Raw genomic sequence first — 19,901 nt, 5'->3', positions numbered from 1 at the left:
CTGCCAGCCATGGCTCCATAAACAGCAGCAGACTTGGTTCCTGGAAGTCACTGTCATTCAGATTCAGATTGCTTTATTGATCCCTAAAATGGCAAATTCCTTCAATCACAACCTGTCCAGAAAAAAAAAGAAGAAAAAAAAATATATGAAAACAACAACAACAGAGGGCGACAGACCGGGAAGCCTGGTGGTCCCCTGTCAACGTACCAAGTTTCTGTGATGGGGGGAAAAAAACACAAAGAAAACAAGAAAACAAAAACAAAAGGAGGCTCAATCTTATTTGTGCTAAAGAACCCATTTTCTGAGGCCTTGATTCCTAAATAATCAATAAATTAACATTGTCTGCGGAATCAGCAAATATTCATGTTGATCGTATAATTAAAAGTCACACTCACGTCATGATGGAATGGCATCAAGCTGACTGAGCATGTAAACATGACCTCCGTGCTCATCAATCTGTGATTAATTTAATAAACATCATTTTGCATGCGCTTTTCAATTAATACTAACACCAGTGAGCAAGAATTCTTAACTGAGCTGCATAAAATCCATTTTCTTAATGTCAGCGCTCATCTGTGTCACTCTGACCTCATCTCACTATGAAGTAACAGCAAGCAACCCTCGGCTGTCACTCACCATGCTTCATCTTGATTTTCTACCTTCCTGTCACTAATTAGTTTACATGGACACGGGTTCGTTGAGGAGGGGAGTGATTCTATCTCACAAGGTCATACAGGCGTCAAAGACAGAAGTTTTCGCTTGCAGTATACAGAATGAAGGGGAGCACTAACACAACAGTTTGAAAGCTACAACTTGCCGATGCTTCGCGCTCATTGTCTCACGGTGCTTCAAAATGTATGGTTTAACAAGATTAGAAGTAATCCCCCTTGTGACCTGCACACACAAAGGCGGTATTGGACAGTCACAACATGGCCATTGTAGAAGTACTGTGTGAGAACAAACTGTGGTCTTCCAGACCACCAGCTCTTCTTTGCCTTCATTTCAACCAATTGCATCAGTCTGACTGGGATGCACTTATATCTTTATGATCCTGCAGCCTGGTGGGTCCTATATACTGTATGTAACCATTTACAACTACCATCCATCCATCCATTTTCTTAACCATTTATATTTATTCCTTACAGGAGCCTATCTCAGCTGCCTTCGGCGGGGTACACCCTGAATTGGTTGTCGTAGCCATATTGGATGAGGCAAAGTGAAGCTAATGTAAAGATGCCTCGTTCACTTTCTCCTTAATCAAACAACTCATTGGATGAATAAGGAACCATTACCTTTGATTGTATTATCCTTTTCTAACCCAATGTTACTAATTATTTGCCCATTTAATGGTGTATATGATTGCCACATCCAATATGGTGGACGCGCTGACATATAGCTTCGAACAGGCCACCAGTTTGAACGATGTCTGCAGCAGAATTAAAATCTAATATAGGAAAGCATATTCCAACCACATTTTAGATGCCCCCCCCCCAAAAAAAAACAATTGTGGCTTTGTGGTTTCTTATTTCAAGTGACTCTTTAGTTGCCAACACAAATGTAGTATGTCCCTCCTCACTTGCCGTAGGCTGGTCCTGTGCGCCAGCGTCCTCAGAACTCCTTATTTATAACTATGTACATGTTCAGACATGTCTTGCCACAGTACACAATACCAACCAAAAAAACTTGCAGCTTCACTATGAAAAATGTACATAATTCTCGCAGCACCACCATTGACGTATTTGTCGCATATAAGCCAGCGTACCTAACATTATTTTCAGTAAGGCCATGATGGTTTTTGCAGATAAGACTGGCCATCGATCAAGCCTTGCTAGAATAAAAGCGTATTTGCACATCCACTACAGTAGGTGGCAGTGGCGGTCTCATTGTCAGAGAGTGCGGAAGGAGTATTAGCTCTTCTGTAGAGGAGTACTTACAACAATTTTGTTGACAAAATGATACTATTTTGATTTATAGTCATGAAAAAATTGAGTACACCTGAAATTTGTCATCCGTCTTAAGTATTGTTGTCATGACTATCATCAGAAGTGTTTGGCGATTATTGGAGTCCTCATTTTTACACTTACCCTGTTCAAGGCCTTCTGTGATGTTAGTGACTCTTTAATGACACTGTTTCGTTTCCAGTTGTGTTACTCTCCCTTTCGTTAAACACTCCTTTGATGTTCAATTGGACTTTGATCGTATTGGAATCACACTTCCCGTGGTCTAACACACTTTGAGGTTCAACTGGAGTTCAGCTGATTATATTATTAAAATCCAGGGTTTTGTATTTTTAAAGCCACATTTAGAAGTTCAAATATTTATATAAAAGACAAAAGACCAATTCAAGGATAAAGAAAAAAAAGCCAACACAGAGGAATTAAAACATGTCAGCACAGTTGAGTCATGGTTAGCACGTCTGCCCACACAGTTGAGTTTCTGGATTTTGTTTTTGTGAAGCGCTTTTTTATTTTAAACGTAAACTAATTCAGTCCTTTTGAGTCAGCATCAACAGCTCGTCTTGTTTTGGCAAACATTTTCTACAGATCTTTACATGAGCATCAAAATCTTTTAGATTGTGGCAGTGTGCCCAACTCGCTAAAGATCACCAGATTTATCCTTCAGTCCGACTTGGTATAATCCTCCATTTGTTTGAATGTGATTTTTAGCTCATAGTTTTTGGTGTGATGTAAGGTAAAATTACACCCAGGCTTTCAAGCAGATATATGAAGGTTTTCTGGCACGACAGATGAGAATTTGGACCCGACTTGTTCATAATTGTGTCCACCTTGACCCTCGTTAACCCCAGTTTGAGCTGAAGAAAAACAACCAAAGCACAATGTTACTAACACCATCAAGCTTTACCTTTCTGAACTGTTTCCAACATTAAAAAAAAAAAAAAAAAAAAAAGTTTAAGCATTGCATGTTTTCAACTACTTTTTCAGGCTTAGATGTTCAATTTCTAATTAAAGGCTTTATTAATTTAGTATTGTTTACTGTTTATTTTTATTACAGACTACATTAGTCACAGATTACTTGAAAAAGTAATTTGATTACTGATTACGCCTCAAAGTAATCGAGTTACTTTACTGATTACTTTATTGTCAAAGTAACTAAGTTACTCAAAAAGTAACTTATCAGTTACTATTTAGTAATACATAAATTGCTGTGCTGTGTTTCCTCAAATTGGATGTGGAATTTTTAGCCAGCGCAAAGTTTGCAACGCACTGAGCAAATTTGGCAAATACAAGATTAGACACAAAGATGGGGACACCAGATATTAATCAAATTACAACAATTTAAATCCATATACCCCATAAATACCTCGAAATAGGCTGCCAGAGGTACACTTTAATTTCACTTTTGGCCTCTCCCCACAGTTCTTATTTTAGTTTTTTAGGCAGCAAGTTTAAGTGTAGTGGTTCGCCTTTAATAATTCAAGTATCACAAACAATACAGGAGACATAACATGCACACATGAAGGTGAACTATACATCAAACAACCAGTTGCGTGTATTGACAACGTCACACATTTACTGTAATGATTGTTGTGGTCGCTTTCTGGGTTCCGTGAAAAGATCCGTTGTCATTGTTATTTAAAGAACAAGAGGTCCTGAGAGGTCTTTTCTAACTCCTGTTAGGGGAGCTTTCCATGTGGTAGTGATGGCCTCCCACAATATGTGGAATGGATGATTAAACCCTTTTTTATATTACATTGACATCTCGGGATGAGTGCAATAAATTCAAACAGTCATAAAAAGTCTGAAATGATATCTTCCAACAGTATGTCCAACCCAAACAATTATAAGCACCCATGTGGATGATTTGAAAACCTCAAAACTGATATCCATTGACGGGAACGTTTAGCTGAATTGCATTCTGTATTGCCAAAAGCCATCAGCGGCTCACCTTACTTTAGTTAAGTACTCGAAAGAGCGACATAGTGTGCTTATGTTTGTAATACTGTCTAAATATGTTGTGTCTACAAGAGCAGCATATTTGCGTGACGAGTAGAAGAGCACATACATACATATAGGCTACATGGCAGAGGTTTCTCCATTTAACTGCAGATTGTGTAGTGAGGAGAAGAGCTCGACAGGCGAGCGGACAAGTTGTCTTTTATGCTATGCTGTGAAAATGAAAGGTTTGAACTTGAAAGACAGTCCAATGATCACTGACCTTTAAGATTTATTCTTGGCCCATTTCATTTTCTCCTCAGAGGAAATATCTGGATGGTTTTCTCCTCAACTCCAAACTGTTTCGTATTCTTGACTTTGGATTCTGAACATCATATATTTGCGTAAGGAAAATGATTATTTATTTAACAGCTACCAACTTTTAAAGATAAGTAATGCGCCTTTTTCCCCCTCAAAATTGTCTTGGACATGCTCTGGTCAAAATAAAGTTCTAAAACGAAGCCTGTTTGAAAGGGCGGCCCTGCCACATGCAAGTGAGCCACTCGAAACGCTAAACCCTATAGTTTTCTGCTGGTGAGGACAGACTTCGTTACCATGACGACAGGAGGCAAGCGGCGTCTTCTACTTGAGGGAATAGAGCCCAGATTGTAGAAATAATGTGAGTACCATAAGGACAGAAAAAATATTTTTCACAAAACCAAAAACATATAACCCACCACTGTGCCGGCCGGCAACATCATCAAGCAATCAAGTGTGTGCTGCTGATTCGACAAGCCAAGTGTTCATCCAAAAGAACTCAATGCAGCTCTGCTTACATTTAACCTTGGGGGATGTTGGTGTTTCTGCATGACAATGTTTCAGACAGTATGAAGTCCAATGGCCTGACTGTGGTCGTTCCTTGAAAGTGGATTTAGATCTATGCCCGGCCGAGCTGAGCATATCATGGGTGGAGAAGCTCAGTTTGTAGGCGGTTAGTATGTAAATCACACTGGTACATACATAACAGAGTGGGGGTAAGTGCAGAATGTCTTATTCAGGCATTTGCAGAAATAGGCAAAGGATTTGGCTTTTTTAGAATTCTATTACTTTAGGGGCACTGTCAGTTATTATAGTCATCAGCTGATGAGCAAATTCCAGCATTGAATATTTAGAAATGGACCACTTCAGGAGGTAAAGACAGCTAAGAACTGCTCATTGCAGTCTTTTAAAATGCCACAATTTTCAGTCACAGCCTTATCGTGATGCTATTTTCAAGTAGACGGCTCAATTAGACTCAACAAATGTCTTTCCGCTGAGAGTATTAACACATTTTTTTTAAATAAATGAAGCCACTTTTACAGAACACATAAACTGATGTTTCCTTTCACCAACAGCTATTTTTCTTGAAGCCTTTTGGGACTTTGCGGAGCACCGTAAACAGATGACTGAGAATATCCCTGTAAGCACACCTTCTAAATCTTTTATGAGTCAACAGAGCCTGTTAGAAATATGAAAATATTTACAACTTCCAACGTGAGAAAAAACATTGTATTTAAACGTCAGAGCAACAACCAAATTGCCTGTTGCCTCATCGGAAAGTTCAGTTGCCAGGAATCCAACAGAGGGATCTTATTATGCAAAAGATAAGTCTGACTTGATCCTCAAATAAATTCACAGATTGTATTAGTCCTGTTGTATGATAATGATTAACAGCAAAGTAAACCATATTTGTAATCCCTTATGAGTGACTTAAGCAGTGCCACTGATACCCAAAAATAGTAATTTGGTTACTTTACTGATTACTTGCTTAAAATGTAACTTAGTTACTTTACTGATGACTTGATTTTATAAGTAACTAAGTTAAGTTGCAAGTTACAGTAAGAATTAATACTGACATTCATGCTTAACAAAAATGACACCCGGTTTTACAACTTAATTGGTGAGTGCCTTTTTACCAGTGACGGTTAAGAATAAAGTTTGTTTTTATTAAAAAATAAAATGAGGACAATCTTTTTGTCTACATATAATTATTTAAATAATAAAATAGTTTGTTGTTTTTTTTTTTAATGGATTTTGCTAAACATAAATGGTCTGCTTGATTTTAATAAAAAATAAATAAATAAATAAAAATAAAAGCAGTCTCTCTGGAATGCACTTAACATAAATATATTTTTAAATAAAAAAAAGTTGTTTTTTTACTTGGCATATATAACTATTAATGGATGGCATAACATTAATAATGTACATCGATTGTTTATAAATATAATGGGGATTTGGGAACCTCCTGCAGTCAATCTGGTGTGACTGTCTCGTTAAAGCTTGAATGCATACAGTGCTGCGATTTTTTTTTTTTTTTTTGACATAGTGTTATTGGGGCTTTTTCTGAAATAAACCTTAATATTTTTGTTATTAGCTGGCACTGGCACATACTCAAATTAGTGACTTCCAGCTTGAAAACACTAATCACTCTGACTCCTTCCTCCATTGCTGTTTAGAACGTAGAGTTGCCAATGCGCTGCAAACTATGATGTCATGTGAATAACCAACACCTTTCTATGTTCAAGCTGTAAATACCAGTTTCCCTTTCTTACATGTTCTATAATGTATTGTTGTTTGTTTAGTGAATTTAGGGAGTACAAAAGCGTTAGGAGTCAGGTGTGTGACTATAATCTGATTACTTGACATTGCATTACACGAGTTACCGGCATCACTGGTCTCAAGACAATGTTTGAGAAAACAAATTCATTCTGCACATTGAACGGGGGAATGGATATTTGCAAATGTTCAGTAAATTGTTTCCAATAGCTAATTTTAAAACTCTGCAAAATAACTTTCAACACTACTTGGCTTTCTTGTGTGCTGTGAATCAAAATTTTTGGTTCAGGCATCCATCATCATGTGAACTGACCATCACACTTTGAACTATACACGGCGCTTAAAATTTGGACCTTTAAGGGGACTTTAAAAAATTAATGCAACATCATCACAGACCATTTTGTTAATATTGAAAAACATCTTTTTCTGCCGAGTCTTCCAAAAATCTGTGATCGGTTAGCCCCAATACAAGGAACTCAATATTTGATGAGCATCTATTTTTGTTATTTTTCTGCCCTAACATGAGTTCCATGAAAAATAGATTTGTTTTCCCGGCTGTGCTGCCATCCCAGACTGCCCAAGGTCGAGCTGGGAATTTACTGCTGCCGTTTCTCTTTCTTGCTGGGCGCAGGGCACTATGTTATGTCAGTGTTAATGTGGGTCGGTGCACCCAATATCACTCACAGTTAAACATCAGGGAATGTGATGCATTTATAAAACAAGGATACCTGAATGACTGCAGTATTCTTTGACACCTTTTTGAAGATGTTCTTTTGATTCGTCAGTCTATCAATCAATAGGTTGGTTCTTCAGTTCTTCAGTTCACTCGCAACACTGTGGTGTGTCATCATAAAGTAATGCTCATGTATTATTAACCGAATCAAAACACTGTACTCAGCAGAGTTTAAACTGAGCTCATTATGGTTTCTGTTGCTATTTCCTTTATTTTAATATTTCATTATAGCGTCTCAATCACCAGGTCACATGACCAACGAAAATTAACCATCCTTTGAGCATCTTTGGATCCCGGTTGGCAATCTGTGCACTTATACAAACCAATGTTCAATGTTCTTCCAGATTCGCTGGAAGTGGTCTGAATAATTTGAAATTGATTTAATTGGAAAAAAATGGTAACATTCTATATTAGTTGATGATTTGATGTGGAGGCGTAAATGTCGTCGTCTAATGAGTTATTCATTCAGCAGACGCAAATCACATGCTTCATAAGCATCAAGTGGACCCACAGAATGCGGTGGTAATTGTTTTTTTTTTAATTACAAATGACACTTGTGACATTCCATCTGGAGACAAAAAAAAATAATAAAAAATGAGAGCATGTGCTTGTGGAATGCTGAAACAATTATTTATATGAATGTATAGTTAATTGCACAAATGCACACTGTTAACATGTAAATGTGATTATTGGCTACTTGAGAAATTATTTTCAAACCTCTTTTCACTGACATTGTCAATTGCATAATTATGTTTGTGCTCACCAAGTTTAATTATCGTTCATGCAAGTCCATAATTTGAATACTATAGAGTGAATGTGTTTCTTTGTTTGCACAAACTGTGTAAACATATTCTGTAGGTTTGCATTTGCAACAATGTGTCATCACTCACATAATGCACAGATTTAATTGAAAGGTGATAAATGATGTTCACCTTACTGACATACAGATGCACTGGCAACAGTTTAAAAAAAAACATGTACTGAATGAATAACAGACTTTCCCCTATATGTCAAAATGGCTACTAAAACTTGATTTCAACCAATATTCATCAGAAATAGGCCTTTTCACTCATCTTAGCCACCCCCCGTTCTCAATGGCTCAATTATAAAACCAACTACTTCACCCTTGAGAAGCCACTGTGATTTAAATAATGTAAGGAGCCACAAATGAGAAAGGCAAAAAGATCAAATGTGTGAATTCTATAGAGAATCCTGTTTTTAAATCTAGTTCATACTTCCCAATTAGCTGCTTTATAATTGACCTCCCCGTGCTGTTTGTTGTGAATGGTCCAGTTTCTTCACTTCCCCAATTTAATATACAACGGAATCTCATAATGAAGTACTCTGATTTATGCTAGTTTAAATGGTAGGGAGGGAAGAAAAAATGCTAGGAAATGGCAAAACATGAATTAATCCGCCATCCAATGGTTTATTACTTGGGCAGTAAACGCCTCAAGATATGTTTTTGTTTTGTTTTTTTGTCTCATGCCACAGCAGTGCTTCTCAAATAGTGGGCATGAGGCTTCGTCAAGGGGGCGCGTTTGACCTCGTGCAACATGCATTTTTATTTTTTTTACTGTCTTAGAATAAAGTGCAATTGCACCTCCACTACATTAGGGGGCAGTGGCACTCTCATTGGCAGAGTGTGCGCAGGGAGCATTCTCTCGGTGGTGTAGGTTTTTTTTTTTTTTTGCACTGAGCATGCACGCTTTGCACACAGCACAGAGTATGAGTATGAAGTGTAGGCACGAAGTGTAGCAGACCCTCAAGTGACACCATGAAAAAATATTTAACAGGGATGAGAAGACAGGCGTTCCAAGTTATGTCGTTCAGAGCATTTGAGTGGAGGTTCCAGGGCCTTTCAATGATAGATTTTTTTTTATTATTATTATTTTGGAGAATCTGTATTCACCTGGTGCTCTACCTCATGTTTGTAGCCACTGTCAGTCAAGTAATACTTTTAACTGCAGATGTTCTTCTCAGTGCGCCCACTCAGAACACCGATGACTTTGTAAAATCACCACTTCAGCAATGAGTGAAAAAAATGCCTTTTTTATTTTGCAGCACAGGTTAATTAAAGACCTGCTGAATTTGACTTAAAAACAAAGCACATTTATTTAACTGCTCCAATGATTTTGAAATGGCATGATGCAAACCCTGTTCGTACAGAAGAAGGGCAGTACTTTATCAAAAAGTCACATAGAAAAGACACTTATGTCATCGTTTTGAACAGTTATTTTCACATTAGTTGGATTCCCTCTTTGTTTGCTCAAGTTTTGTTATAAAGCCCTCAACTACTAAGACTCAAGCAAAACAAATACACACCACATCACACGTTAGAATGAAACAGCCAGTTCAAAAATATATAATCTTGTATTACAGTTTTTTTTTTTTTTTTTTTTTTCCTGTACCATTGGAAAGATACGCAGTCAACTGAATTCACAGGAGAAAAGCGCTTCAACAAAGTCACAAGATGTAAATTGCAACATGACTGAACTGAAGATGCCGGCTAACCATCTTGTGTGCATCAGCATTCGGCGTGTTCAGATGATTGTGCACATGACCTAAAAAAATGTAAAACGTTGTGCCCTGCCAGCATCTTGGGGGTCCCGCAGAGCATTTTGTCACGTGTGCTCGCATGTCGTCACCTCGGGCAGGGGAGTCTGGTCCTGGATAACCGCTTGGGGAGGGGTGGGGGTAGGGCGGGCATGGGCCAGCGAGTTTTTCTGCAGCTCAACCCCGAAAGCAGGAGGGGCGCTTTGTAACTGTCTCCTGTACTGGACAAAGCTGCAGGTCTTTATGATGATAGCCAGAACGTTCTTTCCTATCAGGATCCCCGACACCCTCGCGTCCCTGTACAAAATCATGTTGCCACCACGGATAAAGAGCGTGATGATGTTGATAGTCACCAGGCTGAGGATTGGGTACAGGAGCATCTTATGGGGCACGATGTTGATACCTTGCATGCTGATCTCGCTCAAAGACACACAGGGTAGCACGAGGAGGAGGATGTAGCAGTAAAAAAACATCAAGCCCTCCGCCCACAGAGGGAGTCCCTTCTTCTGGGGCTCCCACAGGTTGGCCTGAATGTCCAGAATGTCAAGCAAGTCCACCACCACCCAGAAGAGACGATTGCGGATCTCCTCGCGCTTCTTGAAGGCACGCACGTACTCCATGTGGTCAATGGCCACCAGCACCACAAAGAGCACCGGAATGCAGATGGAGAGCAGCAGCGTTAGCGCCTTCCTGGCGAGAGCGTCGAGGCTCTTCCGGTCAGCTTTGTAGTTCTGATACACAAAGTAGACCTTGATCTCCAGCACAAAGATGTAGAGGAACCAAAGGATCATGGCATACCCTCGCTTGGCCGTGCGCACCTCGGCGCCCACCCACACGGCCACGTAGCGCAGGACGATGAGAAAGCAGATGTCGCCCACCATCACCATGATGCAGATGCCAATCTTGCGCGGGCCGTGGTTCTGCTCCACCAGGTAGGCGTCAATCAGCGCCATGCTGCTCATGATGAGGATGGTGGACAGGCACACGTGAGGCTTGTTGGTGGGAGGTGGGGGGACCATCCTTGCTCAGTTCAGGGGGAGGAGCTAAGTCCTGAAGAGGAGTGTCCTCAGTTGTCCAATGACAACACAGATAAGATAGTAGTGTTCCCCAAATGATTTCTGTTTAGCCAGACTCCAGGCAACGGGAGTTACACAAATCACCTCAGTCAATCTTGTCTTGTGTCCAAGCCACCTGCCAGGTAGACAGAAGCCTTCATTTAGTTAATGACGCTCAACCACTGTGCCAGAAAGTTAATGGATGTCAGCATGAGAAACCCTCATTAAATGCAATGCAACATTTGAACAAATGACTTACATGTCCTACTATTAGGGACAAAACATTACATTGCAGATTCGCTTTCAACATCTGTGTTTGCCTAATCTTCAGAGATAAAGATTCATGTCAGTCCTCACTTGAGCCCCCCTTTGTACTTCATCCTAATGACCGGTGCGCAGTCATCCATGAGACTGTGCCGAGAGATCACAAAGCCCATCTGTAATCCACAGGAAAAAGACAAAAGGATCCTCTTCCACTCTGACAGATGTAAATCCACCACTTATGGTTTTCCTCTTCCTTTTTTCCAAAGAGCAGTCCCAAAATATTGCCGTTGTAATCCACTTACAGTTCAGACTGCATCAGCAGGAGGCATCTTAATGGTCTCAATTTCAGCCACTGAGGAGAATGGAGGTTATTTATATGTTGTGCTTGTTGAGCGTGCAAAAGCCCAGAAAGTTATTTAGAGTGGAAAGAGCTTTGCAGTAAGTCTGGATTTGAAAATGTTTTTTTCCTCTCAAGGAGTTTTTCTCTCCATCATCCAGCATCAGTGAAACCAAAAGTAGTAATGTCAATCTTGTCTTCCTTACCGAGCCTTTTGACGCCTTCACAGGAGGAAAATGTGCGCCAAAATGTGTCGCAATCTTTCCCCAGTCAGTTGTGTCTCGCAGAATTTATCAGGCTCGGTTGTCACTGTAAAAGGATCCCCTGAGCCCCCCCTGCAAGATCCCGCAACCTTTTCACTCTCCTGTTCCGGCTTCTTTGCTGTGCCAGGGACACCGGGATCAACAGCGACAGTGTTTGATTCTCCCTCGGCACGCTTTCCCAGCTCCAGCGGCCACTTTTATACTCCAACACCTCTGCCCATTTCCCTGTGCACTTTCCAGCTCTCTCTGCAAAGTCGTAGATGTTCCCTGGCGGACGCTCCTGAGGGTTTTCTCTCCTGCTCGTGCTGCCACCCTCCTCTCCCCTCTCCCTCCTCTGCTCAAGTAAAGGCACTTGCTCTGTGGAGGTGATGCTCGGCACACCACAGCTGCAGAGAGAGAAAGAGAGAGAGAGAAGAGAGAGAGACTTTTCCATGGGGTGATGAAATGCGGGGGGAGGGAGGACTTTTGCAGCTTAGCTGAATGCACAACTTCTCAGTCTCGCTGTTTTTTTCCAGTCACTCCTTTCGCATGTGTCTCCCCCTCCAAATTGTGTCTGGTGTTGGTATCCCTTTTCCCCAGGCTGTTTTTCGTTTAAAAAAAAAAAAAAAAAAGCCCTGGTAACCTCCTTCAGTGAGCAACTGATTAAGGCACTGTGAATTCTTGTTGCAGAGGTAGAGAATGAGAAGTGATCTAAAGAGGGAGGACAGGGTGAGAAGAGATCCTTTCCAACAGGAATACAGAAATCTGTTTTCCCTGCAAACAGCATCCGCAATCAAGGATGCCATGTAAGGAATTAGGGAAGGGGGAATCCAAGATTGGCTCTCGGCAGATTTCCTATTGATCTGGAAAAAGAGCAGTGCGTCACATGACTATGGGTGAGGATAGTGAAAAGAAAGGTTGAGGAGAATTGTGGAAAGATACAATTAGAAAAGATAAAAAACAGACGTCATTGAAGCTAACTGACATGATTTTCTTATATGGCTGGAAAGGTACGCTATATGGTCAAAGGATTTGTGACATACACCTTATCTTTGCCTTAATTGATCAAGAGCTGGATTATTTTGTTCACGTTGACTCTAAATTGTCTTGGAAAGAAAATTATATGCTTCCAAGTTGCTTTGTTGTCAAGACCACACCAACAAAGACCAAGACGTTATCGAGATTAGAGGGTATGGAGACCGAGGCAAACCCTTTGGAGGTCAAGACCGAGACAAAACCAACTCGAGATGAGACCAAGAGCATTACAAAGTCATCTTGAAAATAAGACCGGTCTCAAGAACTACAACACTACTTTCCAAGATTTTAGGAAAGGTTCTTTATCTTTTATCCCAGTGCACAAATCAAAGTCCATAAAGTCATGTCTGGATAACACCCTATCTATCACCTTAGAAATGAATTATAGCAGAAATTGAGAGCCAAGCCCTCTCTAAAATCGCTGACCTCATAAAAACAGTTGAAAAATCCATTCTAGAATAATAATTGACCTCCAATGTGTTCACATTTTGAAGCTATTTCCCCTTAAGCCCGTAACTCACTGAAGTGGCGAATGTTTTCAAGCGTTTGCGAAGGTAGCAAATGATGATTTCTCGTAGGATTCATCAGGACTAGATCAAGGTCGCACGGTTTGCTGAACGTTCACTAAATGTTCGACAATGTTCAATTTTTTTCTTGTTCTTGTTCATGACCTTGAACAAACCTTGACAAGAAACCAATATTTGCTACTTTTGCAAACACTTGCAAATGTTCGCCTCCTCGATGGGAAACGGGCTTTAGCAAACTATGGCAATTATCTAGAAGACGTTTATTAGTGTACAAGTTGTGTTTTTGCTGTCTCGCCAAACGTTAAAATTATCACAGTATGTGTAGTGTACTCATCATTAACAGTAGTAATGAACATAAGGGAGGATTTCTTTCATGCCTCTGTTTGCAGTTGTGTTGTTATTGTTTCAATGCGTGGGAGAGCTATGGTGGGTGATGCCTTCGGCGACACACCTGTCGCGAATCGCATCGGTAGCTTTTCGGTGCAACATTGGCAGACTGCCGATGTCGGACTATGCACTTGCATATCTCCATGTGTTCAGTTGTAGTTTCTGTATTTTTCTTCTCTGTGATTGAACCTTTATACTTACTGTTTCATGACTTTGGTGCACCACTGCTGCTTTATTTAGCGTTTTTTGGCTTTGAGTTTTTGCTTTTTCCGTGGTTGATGGTTTTTTATTTTGACGTGGCTCTTTCAACCTAACTTAGTTTGGAGTTAGAATGAGTTATTTCTCTGTTTGCACATTTGACGATACGTTTCGCTTTCGTGTTAGTTCTTTGTTTTTTGTATACTCAGGTTTTTTAGTTTGTATTCATATTGTACGTGTTCCTTTTGTTAAATAAAAACAAACATATTTTTCAGATAATTCGTGATAAGAATGTTTTTCTGTATTGCGGGCCGGTCCACCTACCTCCCTTGCATGATGATGGTTTGACCTCTCAAGGTTCTTATCATTTTTCATCTTTACAATTTGGAGTCATGTCTGTATTTCTTATGAATGAATAGAGGACAAAAATCCACAGACCAACTCTTAAAATCTTGTCTAAAATGTCTTCCCATCAGAGTGGATTGTGCTGTAGCTGCAGAGTGGAGATTAACTCCCAAAAGTAGAAGAAATGTTAACAAAAATTATCTATTTTGTCCATATTGTGGTGCAGGAGATGTGCAACGTGGATCTGCCGGATATATTCTGACCTTCTGGCGTGTTATAATATTTGTGGCTGATATGAGTGTCCTAAAATGCCTTGCGGTAACAGAGGTTGTTTCACTCTGCAATGCAGAATGATAACACAACTAGTGTCGTTTTGCCAGCTGGGCCAATTAGTGATAATCCCTCCTTAGAGAAACCAAACTGCTTTCATGATGACAGTGAGAAGTCATTTACTACTCGCTTCATGAATCGCACGTTCCGAGAGGTCACAAGTATCGCTTTTCTGTGCAGTTTGGTGACACTCTTCATCAGTCTGTGACTTAACATCATTGCCAGCAGAAGATGCAGATGTTTAGTTATGCAGATGATCACCACGGATGCAGTGACAGCCAACATCTGCCATCCTGGATGTCAGTGTCTTCTATCCTCGTGTCTTTATCATTAGAGCACATGGTGGTCTCATGCCTAAGAAAGTGGGACAAATCAAGGCATTTGCTGCTTTCTTGGTTTTTCCTGTTTTTTTCTTTTTTTCTTTTTTTTAAATGGCTCTTTACTGAGTCATGGCATGCAAGAAGATGAATAAGCAAACTAGGATTCGTGCCATTATATATTTTGGTTTTATGAGTCCAGTGACAGGCCTGGCATATATTCTGCAGTCCAAATGTTAAAATAAGCTAATGCTCAGAAGGACGGGGAGTATTTGGGGGGGGTGAAACGGCAGTCTAATGAATGATCACAGGTCATCCCAGCCACTAACAAGAATTTGTCCTTGAGCCAGACGTGTAACTGCTTCCTGTTCAACTATGTACACGAAGTCACTCGAGCTAACGGCATCATTTTAATGTCTAAATTGTAAATTTAAATGACTGGCTGGCTTGTCGGAACCACAGGGGAGCTATCCCTGTCACTATAATAGTTGGACTCCCATAACAGCAGTACGAGGGATTGATACGCAACCGCCAAAGTCCGCGTTTGTTATTCCTTCCACATGGCACCTTGTAATCTATAATTTATGTCTTCATTTACATGCCTTTTGTGATTTACAATGGAGGCCAACACAATGTTAACCTCTCTATTAAAAAGGGCAGTTAACCTGAGCTTGACGGCAAAGTCTCATCTCCAAAATATCCAAATTTATGCACACTCAGCATTTGCTATTTTGTCTTTCTTTACTCTGTCTGTGAAGGTTAAATCGAAGGCAGCCAAACTTCTCAAGACAAGACTCCACTTTGGGTCAAAACAGTCACGCCGCAAATAGAAAGGATATCCTTGAGAGGACAACAATGTGCAATGAGTCTTTAATGTGAAGTGAAGCAGGTTTTCTTTGGGAAAGTAGCCTGGTCATCTTTACACTAAAGGTATTCGTGACAATCGTCCTGTAAGATCCGCACCACCAATTAATATTTGTAAGCCTGTTCCATACAACATTCATACATACTACATTTCATATTATAGCCTCTGCCTATGTTTGACAGATACTTTAAAACATGAGCTGTTCCTTTCTTTCTTCATACTTCTCCTCATTCTGATGCCAGTTGACTTTGTCTCTCCAAAAATGAACATAAGACTCATTTAGATTTTCCTGTTCTTCAATGTTAGCTTGCTCAAATTTTGAGTCAGGACGGCGTCTCCTATCAATGTCTACCTTCTCCAAAGCTTTCTCAATTGTATTCCTCATCAAAGAAAGGATTCGCTTTAGCTGTCTTACTTTTCAGTTCTTTGAAAAAGTGAAGATATCAAGACACAACCAAAGGAGGCTGCAAAGCATTCCAGGCAAAAAAAAAATAAAAATCCAGTCTTTAGGCACATAATATTCTCATCCAAAAACATATATGTATTACCATATCCCCTTGAGATACGAGTTTAATATGTTCTTTTACTCCACTCGTAATTCAAAGCACTCATCTCAAAGTCATATTTCCCCATTGAAATAAATGGAAACGTCATTAATTTGTTTCAACTTCATAAAAAAAAAAAAAAAAAATCCCAAAAGGAAAATGGCACTCTACAATACAAGCAGAGTAATAAAATAGTTTGAATAAAACCATTGCACATCTTGCTTAATTCATTATAATCCATCTGATGTGTGTGACTTGGCCACCGGGAGACACACACAGAGTACAATATACTCTTAAGGAGACAAACACACGAAAAAAAAAAAAGTCTCACAACTACTGTAAACTACTGTATTATTCACAGTAACAACACATTTTTATTTATTTATTTATTTATTTATTTATATAGCTGGCTAAATAATTCTGGAACCAACTGTGAACGTGATGGTTCGCCAAATTTCACTTTCATCTGTGAGTTTAATCTCGGGGATCCTCCTTCCTAAATTTAGGGCTACATACAGTAGTAGTTTACAGGAAAGGTGAAATATTATAAATCACAAAGACGTTGTTGATGCAACCATCTGAATGGATTTGATCAGGTCAAGTGAGAATCTTAAACATAATTGAGTATGCGACGTACAATTTTGTATTCTGTATGTATAAGGTGGACGATTTCATCTGAATAAACTTTAGGAGGTGTCGCCCTCTCAAGCCCATCCAGCCGCCTTTTACTGTCCTTGGCTAATGGACAGGGACACTACCTCATCTATGTAGAGCTCAGCAAACAAACAACAAAATTGATAATAAAATTCCCTACTACATAAAGCATCCACAAAAGACAGGCAGAGGACGCAACGTAAGCAATCCTTACGGTAGCAATGCTGGCTTCCCCTGCTGGTTTTTCACCATCTTCAATTCAATTCCCTGCTTCTTAAATGTGGTATTTGGCTTTCTGCAAATATTTGAACGTGGTTTCTCAAAGCTTTAGTACACTCCTTTGTCAAAATGTGGTTGCCAATTCAAGTCTGCATGCTTCTCCTTGAACTCTGAAAATGCGTTTTGTCAGGTTTTCCCTCTTTTGCAAAAGGATCTCAAATGTGGTTTCCGCTTTAGATGATTATTTTCCTATTAATCAGTGGCCAAGTTCAAGTGGCCCTTTGTTCTATTCATACTGCATATTTTCTTCCATTTCTTGACAAGAGCACTTTTAAATGTTTGTATTAAATCAAATAATGTTCATGAACCAAACTGAACATTACCATTTAATGTCCCATGAAAATCTTCGTGTACAGTCTATTTGTAGCATAATTGAGAAAGAAGTTAATGTACCCCCAAGTGATGGTGGGCGTTTATAATGCTGTTTATATTTTTGAAGTGAAACTGAATAAGTCTTCAATAACTTTTTCAATCCTGTTTATTTGGTTGAGGAGAAAAGGGGTCTTTGTTTGATTGTGCAACACCGCCACAGAATTGACCTTCCTATTATTCTGTATTGTTTACAAACAGGGTAGTGGGATTTACGAGAGCACAGGTGTTTGATGTCACGAATCCATCTTGGCGACCTTCAAGCAAATGTGATTGGCCCATTTGGCGACTTTGAGTAGAAAGAGGTGGAACATGCAGCTGTGGATAACTAGAACAAGAGTTTGAGCTGACCAATAAGTTGTATCATGATATTAAAGGGATGAAAAGTGGCCAACATATGAAAGAGGAAATCTTTTTTCAGGGCCTGTACACCAGAGCTGTACTCTGCCACTTTTGAATTCTCGACCCTAGTGTAACAACATAAACTTTCAAATACAGATCGTTGTTGATAATTAGTTCAGCTGCTGAAGTTATTGAAGAGTATTTAATAACAGGGATGTGTCCAAAGTAGAAAAATCATTCTGCTGTGTCCCATCTGTCCCTTTTACACAGACGTCAATACGGTGCTTTTAGTGAATCCACCGCAGGCAAATCTTTGTAGCATTATAACATTAACATGACATTTGACCTCTGTGCAATGACTTCAGGGATACATACAACTTTGTTTTTCCTGACATGGCTGCGTAGGTAACAGTAGCACTGATCAGCAGCTTTGTGAGAATGTTTGAGACGTTTGCTTCTGCGATTCGGCTCAACAGTTCAACAGCAAGATGGTCCACTTGTGGCTCAATATTGACAAGGAAAAAGATTCACCCACTTCTAAGATGTAGAACTGAATGAAGTCGCTTGATTTTAAGGTGAAACAACTTCAACAAGCAAGAAAAATCCAGTTTCCTCGATGACTGAGAATCTACAGAGAAAGATTTACACTGGCCTTTTTCTTTCCAGCAGTTCATGTTCATCATCTAAGTCCTCGAGCTGTGTTGTGCGAGTGTCATGCAGTGTCATGTCGGCCCATTGAAAGATAACCCACTGAAGGGTCTGATTTATAACATCATTCCTCTTTGTATTTTCCAGCAGTGGGTGCCCTGTGGCGGTCTGGTTAGGTGACTCGTGTTTGTCTGTCGCAATATTGTCGTGTGGGGTTTGTTTTCTTAGGTTCTCCTCACACACTACTTGAGCAGTAAACGCACACGTTTTTTTGTTGTTGTTGTTGTTTTTTCTCACGTACTAAAATGAAAAAATTCCATGATAAAAATACTGAGCCCTGATTCGTCACTCCTAGTGGTCACTAGGGATGTAACGATACCGGCAATATCGTGATATCGCGGTATTAAAACTGCCACAATATCGTCGCCGTCATGTTCACAATATTTAAACGCAACACATCTGTTAGAAAAAAAGTCAGGTTGATTTCCATTTGTGCAGTTATAGCACCCTCTGGTGGCTAGTTTTTTTAGTGCAGTTTAATTTTCATTAGGTATGTTTTGGCCCTTCTATGTTTAAAATACACTAATTGTCAGATGAAGGAGTTTGTAATATGCTTGTGAAGCGAGTCAGTACGTGGAGGAACTCAATGTGGGCTTGCATTAGCGAGTAAGTGCCTCAATATTAAGTGTTATAAGTGATTGGAGGTTGTTTATTTGTATTGCTGTTATGTACAAAAGCACAATATTGTGCTTTTTTTTTTTAGTATGAGCCAATTTTTTTGACAATATTATGACCTTTTTTAAATATTGTCAACCTCCCCACAATATCGTGATAATTATCGTATCATGGGCTTCATTTAGTGATAATATAGTATCGTGATATTTGGATATCATTACATCCCTCGTGGTCACAGTCATGGAAAGAGTGATAGTTGGATCGAAAGCAAAACGGATCCGGGCTTTCCGTCAATGACTGATGCAATCACATTACACATTACAATGCGGTTCGGCTTGAAATATTGACAGACTGACGATGACGATGGCCAAATGAATGATGTTTAAAATTCAATGATGCGCCCACCTCTGGCAATTACATGGTGGAATATATTCCAGGCACTGGAGGTTTGCGGCTCAAACATATAGGAATGCGTTGGCATACTGTACGTACCAATGTATTTGCTTGTCTGTTGAAAGTTTGACATCTTTTCAGCGCATTCAGCGGACAAGTCCACAGCATCTCTCAGTGAGAGAATTTTTGATTATTCACCATTTTGAAGTCCAATTTAACTCGTTCACTCGCAGCCATTTTCACTGAAGCAACCCCCTTCACTCCCGGCTGTTTTACTGGATTTTGACTGATTTTTCAAGGCCCACAGAATATTATGT

At 39.7% G+C, this 19,901-nt stretch overlaps 2 protein-coding genes across 2 annotated transcripts in view; both read right to left on the bottom strand.

The window, feature by feature from the left end:
• Positions 1-9,253: 9,253 nt before the first annotated feature.
• On the bottom strand, positions 9,254-12,065 carry LOC144001765 (transmembrane protein 121). Its single transcript, XM_077496318.1, has 2 exons — positions 11,092-12,065; positions 9,254-10,968 (listed from the first exon to the last, which is right to left on the bottom strand). Exon 2 carries the CDS (start codon positions 10,794-10,796, stop codon positions 9,846-9,848), a length of 951 nt encoding a protein of 316 aa, XP_077352444.1. The 5' UTR covers positions 10,797-10,968; positions 11,092-12,065; the 3' UTR covers positions 9,254-9,845.
• The window catches only part of LOC144001621 (general transcription factor II-I repeat domain-containing protein 2-like), a 38,430-nt gene continuing 29,714 nt past the window's right edge, over positions 11,186-19,901 (bottom strand). The window contains exons 2-4 of the mRNA XM_077496108.1: positions 12,348-12,538; positions 11,794-12,082; positions 11,186-11,269 (exon numbers count right to left, since the gene is read on the bottom strand). Coding sequence (XP_077352234.1) covers positions 11,186-11,269; positions 11,794-12,082; positions 12,348-12,538 — 564 coding nt within the window. The remainder of the gene's footprint in view (positions 11,270-11,793; positions 12,083-12,347; positions 12,539-19,901) is intronic.

The sequence above is a fragment of the Festucalex cinctus genome, chromosome 14 (genome assembly GCF_051991245.1).
Source record: "Festucalex cinctus isolate MCC-2025b chromosome 14, RoL_Fcin_1.0, whole genome shotgun sequence".
In the NCBI taxonomy this organism is placed as follows: domain Eukaryota; kingdom Metazoa; phylum Chordata; class Actinopteri; order Syngnathiformes; family Syngnathidae; genus Festucalex; species Festucalex cinctus.
The sequence above is the reverse complement of the archived record's forward strand: the minus strand, read 5'-3'. Positions and strand labels throughout refer to the sequence as shown.

What these genes read in the sequence shown, in the direction of transcription:
- LOC144001765 (XM_077496318.1), bottom strand. Translation starts at nt 10,796, where the DNA reads ATGGTCCCCCCACCTCCCACCAACAAGCCTCACGTGTGCCTGTCCACC.